This window comes from Akebia trifoliata, chromosome 5, assembly GCF_017979445.1.
Source record: "Akebia trifoliata isolate Shusen 1 chromosome 5, ASM1797944v1, whole genome shotgun sequence".
Taxonomy (NCBI): Eukaryota; Viridiplantae; Streptophyta; class Magnoliopsida; order Ranunculales; family Lardizabalaceae; genus Akebia; species Akebia trifoliata.
The window spans coordinates 18,524,724-18,543,405 of NC_141379.1; the positions used below are offsets into that span (position 1 = coordinate 18,524,724).

At 39.1% G+C, this 18,682-nt stretch overlaps 1 protein-coding gene across 1 annotated transcript; it reads right to left on the minus strand.

Moving 5' to 3' along the window:
- Window positions 1–15,249: 15,249 nt before the first annotated feature.
- On the minus strand, window positions 15,250–15,588 carry LOC147401594 (uncharacterized). Its single transcript, XM_086444416.1, has one exon. The coding sequence runs from the start codon at window positions 15,586–15,588 to the stop codon at window positions 15,250–15,252; it is 339 nt and encodes a 112-aa protein (XP_086300542.1).
- Between the last annotated feature and the right edge of the window lie 3,094 nt (window positions 15,589–18,682).

Here is an 18,682-nt window from a genome sequence, read left to right on the forward strand (position 1 = left end):
GTCGTAAGGGATTGAAACATCTCGCTCAAAAGCATCGGTGCCAACCGGTGTCCCTCCCGGACTTGCTGAATCACGGGAATAAGAGAAAGGTCCATGATGTCGCCGCCACTCAAAAACAGAAGTTGACTCACCACCATCAAAGTGAGAGCATTAAAATGAATCAATGGCTTCGAGGGATCCGTGAGGCGTTCAATCAAGAAGGACTTGGACATTGTCTTCAAAACTGATCCACCATCCGAAATCTTCAAGAATTTGCGGTTTATCCCCAAGAAGTCGGAAGCCTCACTTCAAAATCCATCGCGTAGTGATGGAATCACAACAGGGCCCGATATCTCAAGTCCCAACAACACTTCAAACTCTTCGATGGTGGGAGTCATTTCATGCACCCCGAACTGAAAGAGATTAAGCTCAGGGATCCAATACCCCAACATTGCCTCAATAAAGCTCCATTGCAATGGAACCTTGGGCAAAGAAGGAATGAACCCCAACTTGTTCAAACACCATTGGGCTCTATCATCATTATCCATGCCATCTATCCAACTAATCAAGAAAGAATCAACAATGCCATACGTTTTCAAGTTGGAATGAGTAAAGGGCATCTCCATGGAGCTTGAGAAGAAGCTTTGAGGGAGAAAAAGAGTAAAAATCGGCCAGAAATGAAAAAGGGAAGTGAAAAATCGAATGTTAGGGCAAAATGAGTTGAAACAGACTTAAAAGAGAGAGTAAATCATACTGGTCCGTGTTTGAAACACAGATAAGGACAGATGTCAACTTATCCGTGTCCAAAACACGGATAGAATAAAGTTTAGCTTATTCGTGTTGGAAGCAAGGATGAAACGAACATGTAACTCATCCGTGCTTAAAGCACGGATAAAAGAGGAAATAACCTATCCGTGCTCCTGGCACGGATGAAAGTTAGAGAAACCAATCCGTGTTGGTAACACGGACCAGAACATTTTAAGCCTTAAGGCCTGAGCCATTTGAAATTTTGATGATTCTGGAATACCTAACGATTATCTCAGGGCTCGATATCTTAAAATCACAAAAAGGATGATAGAAGTTCCTACGTGCTTGATAAAGGCATTCAAAACTCTCAATATACGTATCGGGCACGTAGGAACTCGCCAAAACCATATTGGGCCAAAACAAATCTCCAGGGGCCACCTCATTCACCGTGGATCCAAATGACTCACACCACTCAAAAGGCACACTCGAAGGGTCCTTGGGACCCTAATCGCACCCTTTAACCACCCGTAAGCTCACCAACACTCAAAAGGGCTCAAAAGCCCCGATGATCGATATCACACCCAAGAAGTTCGAATCCATTGCACATGTAATCATGATGGGACAACAAATGCAAGGAATAATGAACATAAATGTACACATGTAAAAGTTTAAAGTGTTTACATACAATTTCTAAAGACTAACATAAAACGTCTTTGTTTTTACAAGGCACATCAGTAATCAGATCGAAGGGGGAGCATCATCCCGGGCACTCTGAGTCCCTGGGATCGCTCCAGAGCAAGATCCAGCCACTGCACCCGAGCCAGGCACCCCGGAAGAAGGTAGACCATGTATCCGCAGCCGTCTCTCCGAATTCGTGAAGAAAAACTCAGCGTCCAAGGCAGCATCTTGCTCGGTGGTACCTGCGAGATCAGTGCCAAGGACAGAAGGGCCAGTGGAGGGGGAGGCCTGAAAATAAAGAAACAAGCATATCAAAATATAGGCAGTGATATATACAGCATATGTAAAGAAATGAACAACCAAAATGGAAATGCTTACCCTAAGAGGTGTCGGAGCACGCGCAGAGGTGCTCATTCCGTCTCAGCATCGATAGTAATCCTGAGAAAATCACGAAAAAATCAATCAGAACGGGTGAAAAATATGCTACGATCTACATAGGAAAGAGAAAAAGAAACAAATAACGACATACCATCTTAGCCTGGAAACGAGACTCCCGCAAGGCTGCCTCCAGCTCTAGCCCCTGGATACGAGCTGCCTGGGCCTCAATATGAGCCTCCTGCTACTTGAGCCGAGCAGCCTACTCCTCCACCTCCGCCCTAGAGGCCCTTCACCTATTCTCCATCTCCACTGCCCTCGCTGCTTGGGCCTCAATCACATCGTAGCCCTCTCGGAGACGACGAAGATCATCAGCCTGAAATTGAGAAAATTGACCAAGTGAGAATGGTAAAAGATAAAAAATTCTAAAAAGAAAGAAGGTAATTATAGAGTACGTACCGTAACGACATGCTCCTGTAGCAGTACCCCTCCGATCTCTGTAATCCCAGCTCTGGCAGTAACTGCAGGCATGATGCATCCAATAGACGCCTCTCGGAACCATGCCTGGTAATCTTCAGCCCTCACCAGTCCAGTCGCATCTACGCCCATCTCTGGAGCGAGATAATCCTCTATCTTCATAACCCCCAAGATGGGCTCAGGTGGAGCAACGGGAATACGAAAACTCCCGTCGTGCTGGAAGAACAGGCGCTCCCCTAGGTAAAATGTGTACCTCTGCTCTCCGATAAAGAAGGGGTAGCGCTGTCTCCTGGCGTTACGCCGATAGGCGTTCCTCACCTCCTGCCTCCCGCTGACAGTGCGGGGGAGGTCTCGAAGCGTAACCAAAAAGATTTGCAAAAAAGAGAGTCAAACAACAAATACAGGTAGTTCCAGAGTTGAATGAAAAGAAAGGGTTTGAATACTCACGTCTCGGAAACGACACCTTTCAATATGGGCCCGAGTACTCCTAGGCCTGCTCCTGATAGCCCGGCATCTCTGGTAGCCCAGAATACACCCAATGGATAACCCTCGTCAGGATGACGACGGGTAGGCAGGTAAAAAGGAAAGTATACATGAACAAAAATCTGGAAGAAAAAGCGTAAAATATCAGACAGTGAACGAAATGTCAAAAAGAAAATGGAGGAGGAACAAGATTAAGATCTATCTACCTCAATAAACTTCCAGAAATAGCGAGTGGAGATCCCAGCTCCACGAGGCGCAGTGATGCCCTCAACTACTCGATCCAGACCGGCGAGAATGGTCCCATAAATCAAACTCCCCCGTCAAAATCGTCGATGTGGTCGATGTCATGCATGACTGAAAGGAAGGTGGTAGAAACTGATGAATCATCCTCCTAAAAGAAGCAACTATCGATAAGGAGAAGGAAGCAAATGCGGAAGATGATATCAAAATCTCTGTCTCCGAATCGGGCTGATCTCTCTCTGTAGGTTTGAGGGACCCCATCCTCTCCCACTATCAGCAGGAGCCCCATCAAAACCTCGGTGCTGATACGACCCTGCTTCCCCACCATGGAGGCAGGGACTCTGGTAAGGCCCAACAGCTCGCCTACCTCCTAGACAGATAGCATAGTCAAAGGAAGAGGCTCTCCATCCATCGCAATGCCGGTAATAGCAACCAAATTGGAAGGCCTGATGCCTATCTCAACCTTTGGCATATGAAAAGAATGAGTAGCTGGGAACCATCTCTCCACCATAGCTAAGAACAAAGGGCGATCTGCTCTCAATGCCAGAATCTGCAGGAATGCGCCAAAACCTACTGTAGCAAACTACGTCCTGATATCATCCGAGAACAGGGTAGTAGTAGAAAGAAATACGCTCCACCTCCCTCGGAAGCTAGCTGAAGGATAAGGGGTAGGGATATCTAAGCGGACCAGCATAGAAACATGTCTCCCCAATCCACGAAGAAGAGAAGTGTCTGGAACCCTCTCGCTCTCCTCCGTAGGAATCTCGACCCTGGGGGCCTCATGGCCCACTCTGCCAGCACCTACGGCCCTATCTGCCTGGCCGCGGCTACCACGTCGACCTCTACCACCACTGCTACTCGATAGGTCCTCAGCCGGACCACTATGAGAGGAACTGGCTTCATCTGCCCTGTTACCAGACGAAGAACCGGCCACTGAAGCTGAATCAGGCCTCCATAAAGGCTGTCTCGGCCAGCCATACTCCGTCGCCACACCGGACCCCAAGGCAAAGCGGGTCCGGGTCCGGGGCCTCGCCTCCTCCTCCTCGTCAGAAGAATGTCTCGCTACTCGGCTCCTCCGCTCTCTACCCATCTGCATGTCGCCACATGATCAATCAACAATGCAAAAATCCTATGATCACGTATCTCGATGAAGCTGTCTAGGTTAAACCTAACCAAACCAGTCTACCAAAGATTTAAATCAACGAAATCACGAAGAGGTAAGGAGAAGAATCGTCAAAAGTCGCCAGAGAGAAAGAAAAACCGAAAGAAAGCGAAGAAGAAGGACAAAATGGAGGGGCGCGAAGGCTTTATCATTTGAAATTCATATTGGTCCGTGCTACCAGTATGGGTAAGACAAAGAGTATGCCATCCGTGTCACTAGCACGGATAAGGGGAATTTGGTTGCAACAGTGCCTCCAACACGGATGAAGGAGTCAGAAATGCTATCCGTGTTTCAAATACAGATGAAATCGTTCCAAATGCTATCCGTACCTCAAGCACGGATCAGTCAATGAGCAAAAATCGAAAAAATCAAACAAAAATCTAAAAAATCAAAATATCAAATAAAAACCTAAAAAATCAAAAAATCAAATAAAAATCAAAAAATCAAATAAATAAATCAAAAATAAAAAATCATAAAAATCAGAGAAAATTCAAAATCCTTTCGAGTTGCATTCAATGCCGAATTGCTAAAATACAACTGAGAAATATCCCAATTTCAAAGCTCATCCAACTTTCGTCAAACCCGAGAACTCACACGAGCTCCATGCCATCGAGATCAAGGAATTAATAAGGTAACTTTGTCAGATCCTGTGTTTGAGTAACCATTTTTTATACAAAAGTCATCAATTGGTAATGCGAAGTCGTGTTTTAGAAAATATCGTCTGGCCCATACAAATAGGGGTTTAGTCTATTTTTTGCAAAGAAGGGCAGCTGTAGACACCCCAATTTGAACGGGCCCTTACTCGAAAAGGCCCAAAAACAGTGATTTTCTGATAAATTTGACTAACGGGCCTCGAAGGCCTGAAGCATTAAAATTTGACATTTTTGACAAATCAAAGCCTCTAACACCTCTTAATGGTTTAGTAGGTCCACCAAAAAACTTGACATGCTCCATTCGAAATATCGATTTTCTGACAAAATAGGCCAACGGGCCTTTAAGGCCCAAAACATTAAATGATGACAGTTTTGATTAAATCGATGCCCCTAAGACCACCCAATGGTCTAAGGGACCCACAAGAAAGGTTGTGACCCATCCCACATGTGTTCAACATCACCGCTCCACACTTACATTCAAAAATTGATAAAATCCTTCAAACGGGCCCAAAAAGCCCAATTCGTCAATACGTGGCATTTTTGATCAAATCAATGATTTTCAAATTTTCAAAAAAACCAAAAAAATAAAAATGGGAGACTTGGGATACCTACCTCTCATCTACCTCCCGCCGCCCCACCTCGAGATCCGTAAACATGCTGAGCCCCTTTGAGGCCTACAAACCTTCACTCCTTTCTTAAAAATAATTTCTAACCTTACCCTCAACCCAAAATCAATTCCACACCACCTAAACCCTAAAGTGAACCCACCATCAAAAATCCAACCCACAAACAAACCTTATCCAAACCCAAGATAACCCATAATCCTCCTCAACCCAAGCCCAATACACTAAAAGCCCACTAACTATTATCCATATCCAACTCTTTACCTAACCCATAACCTTAACCCATTATCCATTACCCACATCAACCAATCAACCCTTCAACATCAAAAGATGACACATGTCATCACCATCTTTCACCTCCACCATCTAATCACCCACCCCCATCACCATTCTCTAAACAACTCATCTAACACATCACTTCCCTCCAAAATCATCTCAACCCATACCCTACCCTAACCTAACCTATCCCCATCCTCTAACATCATCAACCACCCACACCAAACCCATACCCTAATCCATCACCATTATCTAACATCATCAACTACCCACATCACCACCCATATCTCTACCCATCATCTTCCTTAAAACACTCCAATAAAATCACCTCAACCCATACTTCTCTCTCTCTAATCAAACAACCACCATCAACCAATCAACCAATCTTCTCACCACACTCTTTCATCACATATGCCACATGGCATCATCCCCTTTCTCCTCTCAAAAACCAATATACCCACCTCTTACACTATCCATCCCTCCAAATCTCTCACCTTACCTCTTCCATCAACCCAACACTCAATCAAACACCTAACACCTTACACCCCTATTTTCCATCACTCATCTCATCTCACCAAACACTATTCCCCAATGGATTTGGGTAGGATCCAACCCATTTGGATCTAAACCTCATCCACTTCCATTCATTACACAATTACCCTCACCTCCACTTTAAATTTCATACCTTTCCCCTCTAAAAAAAATGCCATTATCCATCCCTTCAAACTTTCACCCCATTATACCCTTCAAACCATCCTCCAAACACTATAAATACCCCTCCCCTCATCCCAAAAATGGTTACGAAGTTTTACCAAGTCTTACACAAAAAAAAAAGATATTTTTTCTACTCATCTCTTTTCCATTATTCTCTCATACCACTTTCTAAAAAAGGACAACTTCACTCTCATACTTCACTAAGGATCTAAGAAGCATAGAAGAAGAAGAAGAAGTGAAGAAACAAGAGTGAACTTGGAGCTTCAAGGTGGGTTCAAAGCACCCCCTCTCTCTCTATCCTCTCTTTCTCCCTTTTCTGACACCCTCTTTCTACTCTTTTTTTTTTTTTTAGATGTGTGGACCCAAGGCTAAAGGTTCATAAGGGTCATTTCCATTAATGAAATGACCCTATGATCAAGCCAAAAATGAATCCCTATCGAGGGGACAAACACTTCCACGTGGCACTTTATTTACCGATGTTCTTTAAAACCAAAAATGACCGAATTATGTTGAGGTTACCGCCACTTGGCGGGGAGAAAAGGGTGCCTAACCCCTTCCCTTTTCTCCAACCGAACTGCTTACCCGAATCCCTAGGTTCGATTAGTTCCCTATCCGTTGCGAGTCACTAATGCCAAAAATGGTAATTTTTTGAAAAATGTGCATCGGGTGACCATTCACACCCACTTATAATTTGAATGGTGGCGACTCCAATTCATCGTAGATGTGGCCGTCGTAATGACGAAAACCCCGTATCTACAAGTAGATTTCCTTCCTTCATCCCATGTGAAGGACATGACGTAACTAAGCTCTTGAATCTCTCATAGTAGGCATAAAAGGCCTCATCCTTCCTTTGCTCAATTCTAGTTATTTACTTTCTCAAGACAAAAATCCTTGAAGCGGGGAAGTACTTAGTTAGAAACTCAGTCATCAACTTCTCCCATGTGTTGATATAGCCTGAAGGTAGATCAAACAACCATATCTTTGCCTTATCTTCAAGTGAGAAAGGGAATGACTTCAGCTTCAAAATGTTGAGATCCACATTCTGTGGGCACATACTTGAACACACAAACTGAAACTCCTTGAGATGCTTATGAGGATCTTCATTAGTAAGCCCATGGAATTTAGGCAAATGGTGTAAAAACCCACTCTTTAGTTCAAACTCAGCTACTTTGCCGATTGATAATTCTGGATAAGTAGTACAAGTTGGTACGGTTCCCCCATCAATTGAAGAAGACATTTGTCTAATGGTTTCAGCCATTGGTAATTCTTATTCTTTACTTTCTTCTTTTAAATTAGGTATATTTTCTTCCTCGTCTAACAAGGGATAGGAAGAGCTATCTGACTCTTTTGACTCTTCCCTCTCCTCTTGGTGAGGTGGGGGTTGATGTGCAACTTCTTTTAGCAAGGCCAAGTGTTTTGCAAGTTCTTGAGTCTTTCTTCTAACTGCGGACATTCATGGACCTGAACCCAAAAGCAAAGACAACAATATACAAGTTAGAGTTGAAAGAATAATAATAAGCTTCCCTTCCTAAAAACATCACAACGTGATCGCCATAATGATAAGAAAGATTCATGCAAAAATTTTAATAAGTGTAACACAAGATATATTACATGCAAGCTTAACAAGTGAAATAGAATATTAACAAGTTAAATGACGCTAAAACATAGGGATTTTGCAATCCCCGGCAGCGGTGCCATTTGATAGACCATATTTTTAGTAATCAATTAACCCTGTAGAAGATTGTAGTAAAGTGATTTGTAGGGTATCGTTATTGGGCGGGGATTGTAGGTACTCCTATTCTAAAGAGTCATAATAAATTTTAGTTATTTTAATTAACAATTTGGAAACAAACATATTACACAATTTTAAGGGGATTTCAATTGTGACGATTCGGATTTAAAAAATAATAATAATAATAAAAATTAAAATTAAAATTAAAATTAAAGAAATAAATATTTACAATTCATCATCTTCTCTCACAATTCAAAAAAATCAAATTCATTAAATGACTAATCAAATTGCTTCAACATAGACAACAAATTTCATGCCTTAATTACATATCCGAATTGAATCAAAGTGCAAGTCTAAAAAGATCATGCATTTTATAAATTCCTTCTTAGTAAATCCTAGGATTTTGGAAAAGTCCATCACCTAGTTATTTTGATTAAGCAATCAAGTTAATACTCAACGTATCTTTACAACTCCTTAAACAAATCATTAAGATCAAAAGGAATTATGATTCAATAACTTACTCCTCAAACCTATGAAAAAGTCCATGGCTAAAGAACATGCAATTTTCAGATCACAACTATTGTTCATAGTTTTTATCATTTTTAAATCATACCCCAAATCAATTAGGTGATTAGAGATACAATTATGGCTTCAATGACAGTTAATATCAAAGTTTTCAATATAACCGAACTGAAAATTCAGCATACATAATTAAGATCACTAATTCATGTGTTTATATATCACAAATCCGGAAACATCAATTAAGAAATCTGAAAGTTACTAACTCATTGAATTAACAAATTTCAATATAAAAATCCAACAAAATAATCTTTAATCCAATAAAAATCATGGTTGAAACAAATAAAAAGACTAGTCATAAGGGTTACACTTTTTAACACAACCAAAGAAGCTTGTAATGTGTTGGTGGTGATTTTCGCAACTTATTAATTTCAACAACTCTTCCTTATGGTAGAAATTTATCTCTTTTTTGCAACTAGTTCACAAAAATTCAGCAAGTCTTCTTCTTATGGCCGCTAGTTCCCCAAGTTTCAGCCACTTCTTTCCTAAAGAAAAGATTAAAATAAAATAATAGAGAGAGGGAGAGAGAGAGAGAGAGAGAGATCCTCCTCAAGTCTCTCCCTTTTTTTTTTCTTCTACATGTTCTTTTTTTCATTCTTAGAAGCCTACAAAATCTCTTAAAAATATTCTAAATCTTATCCTAAAATAACAATATCAAAATCTGACTAACTAAGGAAAAATTATTAAGAATAAAATAAAGTCATAATATAATTAGAAAAGTGGTGCTTTCAATTGGAATTTTCGTGCACGAAATTTGGAGACTTTCAAAAATAAACCGCGTCAATAGTATACATGCAGCAACTTTAAGTCTGATTTTGACCATGATGCAGCTAGTATCTCTCAAAACTCAAAATATGAAAGTTGTAGATCTTTTTCTCAACATTCCATATCATTTTGAATAATCTCAATCGAAATTCGTATGCGAGAGTTATGCCTAGATTACGAAGTGATGTCGAAATTGTCCAAAATCGTCCAATTAATTTCATTTTGCACTTAACACCTCCATTTGCATCTTAAATGAAAATAAAAGAATAATGAGTACATTTAGGCACCAAATATGTATAAAGGACTAAATATTAAAGGAGAAAAATATGGTATTTTACATTCTTATCAAGTTGAACGTTCTGACACATCGAAAAGAGACCCCATTACTTACGATTACATCAAACGACCAGTCTGAGTCGAATAAATGGTTCTACAAGTATGGTAAACAATACCAGCCCTAAAATCAGGAACTAGTCCTTTATTATAAAACGTCATGTTCCAATTGGAAACGATCCAATCACGAATCCCAACTCGCTAATTCCACAACTCCACCCTTGTGTATTATGTACATATTACCTTATTTTGATATAAAAAATGAGATGCATGTTTAATGTTTCCATTTGATCAATTAGATTTGTATAAAAAGAAAATGTTATAGTGAGTACTGTTGATGGATGTAATGTGAGTTTTAAAATGTTTAGTTGCTCATCCCTGGCTATATGTACCAATTACGTGTAGTTTCTTTTGTAAAACTTTGCATATGTTTAAATGATTCAGTATGTTATTCGTTCATGTTAGGAGAGGTTATTGGCAGAAATTGTTTACTTTCCTACTAAAAAACCATTGGTACTCACCATTTCCTTCTCTATTGTTTAATTTCAGATCCAGAGCTTGGCGAGACAGGTGTAGAACATGAGTGAAGATTATTTAGTAGGTCAGATAGACAATCGAAGTCCATTACCTCGTAAGTACTAGGGCTATACCTCCCTAGAGGTGTTAATTCGTTCAGATAGCATTATAGGTCTTGTACTGAGTGTAAGGATTTTTGTTAAAGTGAAGAATGTTTATATAATCTTGTATTTTATTTATGCTTCTGCACTCTAATCTATCATACATTATTAGATGTATATAGGTTTCTGCTATTATTATATTTTGTATGTATGTAAAGGATATTATGGATTTTGTTTATCAGGTAGAATAGGTTGGACTCCTTAGAATTCTAAGATAAACAAAAGAGACCATGCTGAAATTTTGAGGCGCCACCTTGTGCTTCAATATCTAACATGAGATTTTGTGTTAGTATTTCGGGGGGCGTCACAAACTCATTGGGTTGCTTACCATAGTTGAGCTCTATCTTGAAGGTCCTCCCTAAAAGAAGTAGACGATGGTCATGTTTTTCTACTTCAAAGCCAACCTCTAAATAGGTAAATCACATTTCATCTCATTCCTCTTCCCAAATTAGTAGTAAAATATCCTTGAGGAAAATAGTGAGAGTGACCTAGATGTTGAGGACATGACTTTGATGGGGACAAATTGAAAGATAGTTTGTAAGAAGAAAGGATGACATAGTTTCGGTAAAATGAGTATCTCTATGACAAAAGGTGACCCATTTGTAAATCTCCTTATATGTCAAAATATGATACTAAAAGCTATAACTATGGAAGCATTGGCCATTTTTCAAAGCTTGTCCCTCGAAACCTAAAACAATTTATTTTCAAAAATCTAGGTGTAAGGAAAAAATTGATTGCAAAAGCCACATTGGATGACTCAAATGAGTTATAAGGTCAGAAATAAGCTTCGTCAAATTTTGAAGACTATATCACCTTCAGGATCCAATATAATATTCACTATGGTCTACATCCCTTTAGTGGATGAAGTTAAGGATGAAAAGATATTGGTAAATCAATCATTTCCTTAAGTAGCCTCCTCTTTTGATTAGAAGAATGAGAAAGGCAATCAAAATGTCTTGGAGTTTGAATCTGCCTTCGATCAAATGTTTGCGAATCATGTTGTACTCATTAAGAAGCATGGTCAAGAAAAGACAAAAAAGAGGGATTAATGGATTTCTTAGAACAAACAGTTGTAGAAAAATGCTCCTTAGAGATTGAGTTATAAAACATGAAACATCCCTTCAAAGAGATTCTAGTGCACAACAGTTGTTGGAGAGAGAGAAGTGAATTGATCAGTAAATCTCAACATTCGAGTATAACTATGCTAGACTTGAGTATAATTATACCCAGGGTAGTGAAAAATATGAAAAGATCTTGGGTATATGAAAACTGTTTGGGGATAAGGGAAATCTTGGCTATGATAGTTATAATTCTATATTGTTTCCTATTCCCATAGTATTTGTTCTTGGAGACTTTTTTCGTACTCCAAGAAAATAATCACTTCTGGAGACACTTTAGATCCCAAGGAGGTTACCATTTCTAAATGTTTTTCTTTCTTAAAGAAATACTTTAAGAAAGTGATCACTTGCAACTTCTACAGAGATATTGGTTGTATTAAATTTAAACACAAGACCATGTATTCCAAAACCAGTGGTATAGAAAAAGGTACATGAGATAGGATAGGTTCCTTTACAGAAAATTGAATTATTTGTGAAAAAAATGAGCCCTCTAAGGCTAAGAAAGTGATAAAGTCTTCATCTTTTATAGTGGACTGTATTGTGAGGGACTTATTTGATCTGATTTCTCTTCTAAATCTGAAAATACAAGAGTCTTTCAAATCAAGTGGAAGAAATCAAAGTCTAGGAAAGAATTCGAAGATGATATCACCTTCAAGATCACCTAAAAATAGTAGGTCTCCTACTTAAAACTCAACAAAGAAAGAGAAATATGAACTTAATAGGAAAATCCCTTCTTTTTCTAAAAACAATCCTCCATCCCAAAGAATTTATTTTAAACTAAAAAGTTAACTCTAGGGATAACTAATGCCTCGTGATTCACACCCTTTCTAAGGTAAGAAATTTCACACAATGATATTTGGATAGTAGTTAGTCCAAACATAAGACCAGTCACTAAAGCTAGTTTAGTCACTTGGTAGAGTTTAATGGAGATTTTGTCACCTTTGGTGATAGTTGTATCACTAAGATTGTTGGGTGTCGCATGGCTAGTAAATTGGGGATGCCAAGGTTGAAATTGTCCTCTATGTGTATGGTTTGAAATATAACCTCCTCAACATATCTCAAATTTGTGATAGAGTTTCAACCGCAAGGTGTATGAGATCTCAGATATTAATGGGAAATTGATTATGAGAAGTCTTCGCACATCCAATGATTGTTATGTTATTGAAGACACTAGAAAAACCATCATTCTGTGTGTGGGTAATGTGACTCGAGTTGACGAGGTCCAATTGTGACTTCAACATCTTGACCATGTTTACTACAAGAACTTGTCTCAACGTGCTTCAAAAAGCATTAGTCAGAGGGTTGCCCAAACTGGGTAGTAAAGCTAGAAATGTCCATGGGAAGTATCATATTAGTAAATAAATTTGTAGTACTCACAAAAAGATAAACGCTTTAACTACCTCAAATCCTCTAGCATTACTTCACATAGATCTTATGGATCCCACAAGAATTCAAACTCTAAGAGGTGAGAGAAATTTTCTAGTCGTGGTAGATAACCACTTCAGATTCTGTTGGCTGCATTCTAGAATAAAAAATTGGATACATTTGATGAATTTATGAATGTCATTAAGCAATTTCAAACAAAAATAAAATCCATTGTTGGATAGATCTAAAGTGATCATAGTGAAGAGTTTGAGAATAATCAATTCATTGAATTTTGTGATAATCATAGGATCCGACATAAATTCTCTATTCTAAAGATCCCTTAGCATTATGGAGTTGCTGAAAGGATTAGCTCTGTTCTACAACAAATGGCTAGTTATACTTCATTGTAAAATTTGAGCTATGGTTATAAATACTACCTGATACCTATTTCTTGTGTATATCTTAGAATAGGATGGATTGATAATCTATGATTTGTGGAACAACTTATCTCCCAGTATTATATATTTTAAGGTCTTTAAGTAGAAATGTTATATTCTTTAGAGACCATTAAAACCTAGGAAAGGTTGTCTTGAAAAATGGCAAGGCTATATGTTAGTATATTCATAGTCACCCTTATCGAGTCATCAATCAGAAAACCTATTCTATTCAAAGGTCCATAAATGTTGTAGTTGATAATCAACTAACAAAGTATATATGTTAAATAGATTCGATGACATTGAGGAAGAAGTGTTTCCTATCCTTCCACGTCGTCGTCCCCGTCTCTCGTACCGGAAAATCCACCAGTAGTTAAGGATCATCCCCTTAGTCAAATCTTTGGAGATCCTCACACTGATGTGTAAAATACACATTAGCTAGATACATTCACTCTTGAGTCCAAAAACTCACAAATTGGTCTTAATTGAAAATTTTGAGTTTTTGATTCATTATCGTGTGCTTTTTAATAAAATTTGAGGTTAAGACCTCATTTATCAAAAAATTTCACGTTGTTGGAGTCAACGTGGCCATGTCATCCAGAAATCTATCTTATTTCAAGAACATGTTATTTATTGGTAAATCTGAAAACTTGTATCAGCACATTATTCTTAAAATGAGTCTAATTATGGATGATAGTACCTCACTATCACTCAGGATAGAGCTTGGCCGTCCAACTCTTCACTCTACCAATTAAGGAAAAAGAGAACTGCGAGGATCTTACTTTCGAAAGAGTCCATCTTTGTGCTCTGTTACTCAGGATAGAGCATGGTTATCCAACTCTTCACTTTACCAATTAAAGAAAATGAGAGCTGCAAGGACCTGACTCTTAAAAGAGCCCATTTCTATGTTATATTACTCATGGTAGAGTAGGGCCCCGACCTGCTCAATATCCTACCAATTAAGGTAGAGTAGAACCACGTAAACTCAGACCCAAGTGAGATTCATTTTAGTGCTATTATATTCGTGGCAAACTAAGGCCTCGATCAACAACCCAAGGAGTTTTCTTTAATTGATAATATTTTTTGAGATTACCAGTATTCTACGATCTAGGCAACTATTTACCGATCATTGTCACTAAGTAGTGACTCCCTTCTGGCCTACTTTTGCTACTCTGTATGGTTCTTCCCAATTTGGACATAGTTTTCCACTATTCTACTCTTCTGTGTTCTGGAACACTTTGCATAGCACTAAGTCTCCTTTTTTGAATTGCATGTGACGTACTTTTTTATTAAAGTAATTCTGTAACTTCTACTGATAGCTCTCTAACCTTATCAACACTGCTTCTCATTTTTCTTCCAGCAAATTCAACTTTGCAATTATTTGTTGGTTATTATGGTTAGTATGTACAACACCTGAAATGAGGTGATAATCTTCTTGGCTTTTGCTTTACTGGCCTAACAGCTAGCTTAACGTTTAAGTGATGGTAGATCACTTTGGGACTGATCCCCGACATTTCTTCTATGGACCAAGTGAAAATATATTTGTTCTTTCTCAGGCAATCTACCAACTCTTCCAACTTCTCTAGACCTAGTTATGCCCTTACCCCAATTTGCATTCCTTTCCTTACATCCACAATTTGGACGTTCTCCAAGCATGGGGGCTCATCGGACTAACTTTTCCCAGTGTAACTGCTATTGCTAAGTGTTTTCCACGAAAAGTTCTTCCTTACCTAATATGCAAACCTAGGCTACTACTTGATCCCTTCGAATATCCCACATCCCTTACAATGTTGGGAACCTTAGGACCTGGTAGTACGCTAAAGGTATTACCTTCATCTCTTAGGTCCACCATCTTCCTAGTATGGCATTGTAAAGAGAGCTTGCTTCAACGATCATAAACTTAGTTATCAAAGTTATTCGTCCAACCAACACAGGCAAGACTATTTCACCCCATGATTGGCTCATTCTCCCATCAAACCCAATTAGAGCAGCTCTTGCTTCGGTGAACTTGCTTCTATTGAGACCCATCTTCAGAAAGGTAGCATACAAGATGTCGATTACGCTATCGTTGTCGATTAGCACCCTCTTGAGAGTGAAAGTGCCTACTTGGAGGGTTACAACAAAAGCATCATAATGTGGCTTTGCCACTCCCACCAAGCCTTTCTTAGTAAAGGCCATATTTTGATTTTCCTAGGGTTCCATCTACTATGTGGGCCCACTTCTTATTGTATAGATGTGAGCAAGGTGCTCTACTCTCCTCCTTTTGGCTCTCTCGTTAGTCTTATTCAGGCCTGACCTTATAGGTTCTTATTTTAGGACAACATGAATAATTGTTGCCCTTCTGTCCTTCCCTTCAACAGGTGGTTGATTAGGCTTCTGATTTATGTCTTGGCGAGGATTTTCTCTCTGTCTTTTGAGCAAGTCCCTTAGTCTGCCCTACTCTGCCAATCTTTGTAGAAATCTTTTCAAGGCCTAGCACTTGTTGGTGTATGGACCTGTACCTTGTAATAATCGTAGTATCACTCGTCTTACTTTATTTGATCTTGAGAAAGAAATGCTTGCCACTCGAAATATGGTTCATTCACGAAGAAGGGTAGAATTTCACTAGGAGGCATAGAGAAATATGTCTCTTAGCCTCTGCTTTCTATCCTGTTAGAACAATCTCTTCCCGTTCTATTGCTGCTTACTGGACTTCACCATAGTGTGTATGACCTTTCCCTTCCCAGATAAATTCCAAAGTCTGATGTATTTTTTTACTCTTTTGAATAGCTCACTTAGTGTTTCTAGTCTCCACTTCACAAGATACCTATATAACCTTGAGCCAAATGGCAAAGAGTTTCTGAAGGCCACTACTGTCGTTCTCTCGGTACAATTTTCTAGGACTATCACTTTTTCCTTGAATCTCTTTGTGAGCTCTCTAAGTTTCTCCCCAGATTGCATTCCCATGTTGAGCAGAGCATCCACATTTTCTCCACTCTTCTTGTTGCCAATGTAACAAGTTACAAAGACAGTGAAAAGCTCCTCAAAAGAAGTTATTGATCCTCATGGAAACTAGTGGAACTAGATCGACACATTTTCCTACAAACTAGAAGGGAATAGCTTGCACATCAAACCCTCATTTCCTTTTTACAGCATAAGCATTTGTTAGAAGTGGAATAAATGCTTTATTGGTCCTTCATCTTAGAATATGGGGTAAAATGCGATGGCATGGACTTTTTCGAGATCTTTCAAGCTAAGATCTTCAAAGTAAATGGGGACCTCTAAATACCCCTGAAGCTTGCATTGTAACTGTGCCAATATCGATACCCTTCATCGTCTCTTTCTTTTTTCAGATCATCATTCGGGTCAGACCCACTGTGGGCACCACTCAAGTAGTAGTAGTGGCAGCTTTCGCTTTTTCCTCCCTAGTTGGGATTCGCGATTGAGAACTACCCTCTGTATTTGAGACATGATCATCTCCTATAGGAGGCTAATGATATCGTGGTGGCAGATCTTGTCTTGCTTGCTATTGATTTTCAAGATGCTGACTTAGATTTATATTTTATTCATCCAAGTCATCCATCTTCTTTTGCATATCTTCTTGCTACTTCCTTATGATTTTTAACATCGCCAGGAGGTGAACATCTACAGTTGCTACCGCAGATGGAGGTGCAATGAATTTGATGGATCTAATAGATCTTCATCATTTCGACTAAAATCAATATGCTATTGGATTCCCACAAATGGTTCCAGATTTGTGGGGTCAGATTCCAATGAATGGTGTTGATGGACTCTACATCACAGATTGAAAGTCACTCCTTCCACCCCTTGCTAGCATGGGTGTGGTACTTGCAAAAAGTTATCCGATGATCAAGTTAGAATAATAGAGGAATAATGGATAAAACTGGTTCTACTCTCAATCGGGGAAACGATATTTAAGTCTATTCATATTGTACTATTCATAGATATTTTCTCTGAATCAGGGCTTCTCATTCTCGTGAGAGTTGATCTTGGAGAATCCCCTGATTTTCAGGATCTTAAATAGAATGGGGATCTTTGAAATGGATATGTTATACTGGAGAGATCTCCTCCGAGATCTCTAGGCTTTACATAGATGCATCAAGATTATGGGTATTCTTCGACCAGGTCTTGTTTATTCTTGTGCTACCCTCCTAGCTAGGCTAGGCATTCTCTACCTTGGCCTACCCTTCTGCCGGGTAACACCTCGTATGTTGATTTGTGCTTAGTACCACTTAACCGGCCTGGACACGTGTATGGTTTAGATGACTGTGCGATTATTTCCCTCTACAGTATCCATTCACACTTTAATTGAATAATGGCGATTCCTAAACCCATCTAGATGAATTTAAAACCTTCCCAAAAGTTTTGAAGCCCTCGTACTACAACCTAACGACTCCACTAAGGAAACCAAGGGTTCAAACTAGAATTTGAATGACCATGGGTGTTGATTTAAAACATTAACTTGTTGTTTTTCCTTTTTTTTGCAACTAACATCGTCTTGCTTCTTTTATGTTCTTTCTCTTTGAGTGGTGAATGTTTACAATAATGGGGAATTTATTTGGGGTTACCTTGTGGGATTGATTTACTTGTAAAGTTGTTATACATTTTATAAAAGAAGGCACTTATGCACCTCTTGATCATAGCCAATGCACAAACCACCTGTCCTATAAAAACTCCCTAGTCTCAGATCCGTGTAATCTTATGCCTAAAGGTCGTTCACCTTAAGATATGGAGACAAAAATATCCAACTCAATCACTAACCAATAAAACACTTGCTTCAACTTGTACAGAGGTTTGAAGATTTGAGAACTTTCAACCTACCTATTGCCAATCATGCATAGCTTTCGGATAGAGGTGTAGGACACATTTTAGAAAAAAGAATCCTAACGGATTGTGTGCCAACTCCTTAAAGTATTGTAAGTCCAAGTCAACCCACGAAAGTCAAGTTGTAAGGCTTTTGATAACCCATGTAATAGATTAGTGTGTCCCACCTTTGGTAAATTGGGATTTACCCATGGCCAAAGAAATTTTTTTCCTAACCATACCTAACCATGACCAGGGTAAAATTGTTGCATAGTCATGCCTAACCCACAGCTAAGGTAAAATTGTGGCCTGGCCATACCTTACCCACGGCCAAGCAATATTGTATCCAGGATCAACCCCCTCTATGACTAAAGGTGGTTTCTCTACCTTCACCCTTGGTTAGAACAAGTGTTTGGCCTTAGTTGAAGTTCAACCAAGACCAAAACTAAACTTAGACTTTTTCCCACTC

Excerpts from the sequence above, each read along its gene's own strand:
- LOC147401594 (XM_086444416.1), bottom strand. The coding sequence starts at position 15,588 with ATGGCCTTTACTAAGAAAGGCTTGGTGGGAGTGGCAAAGCCACATTAT.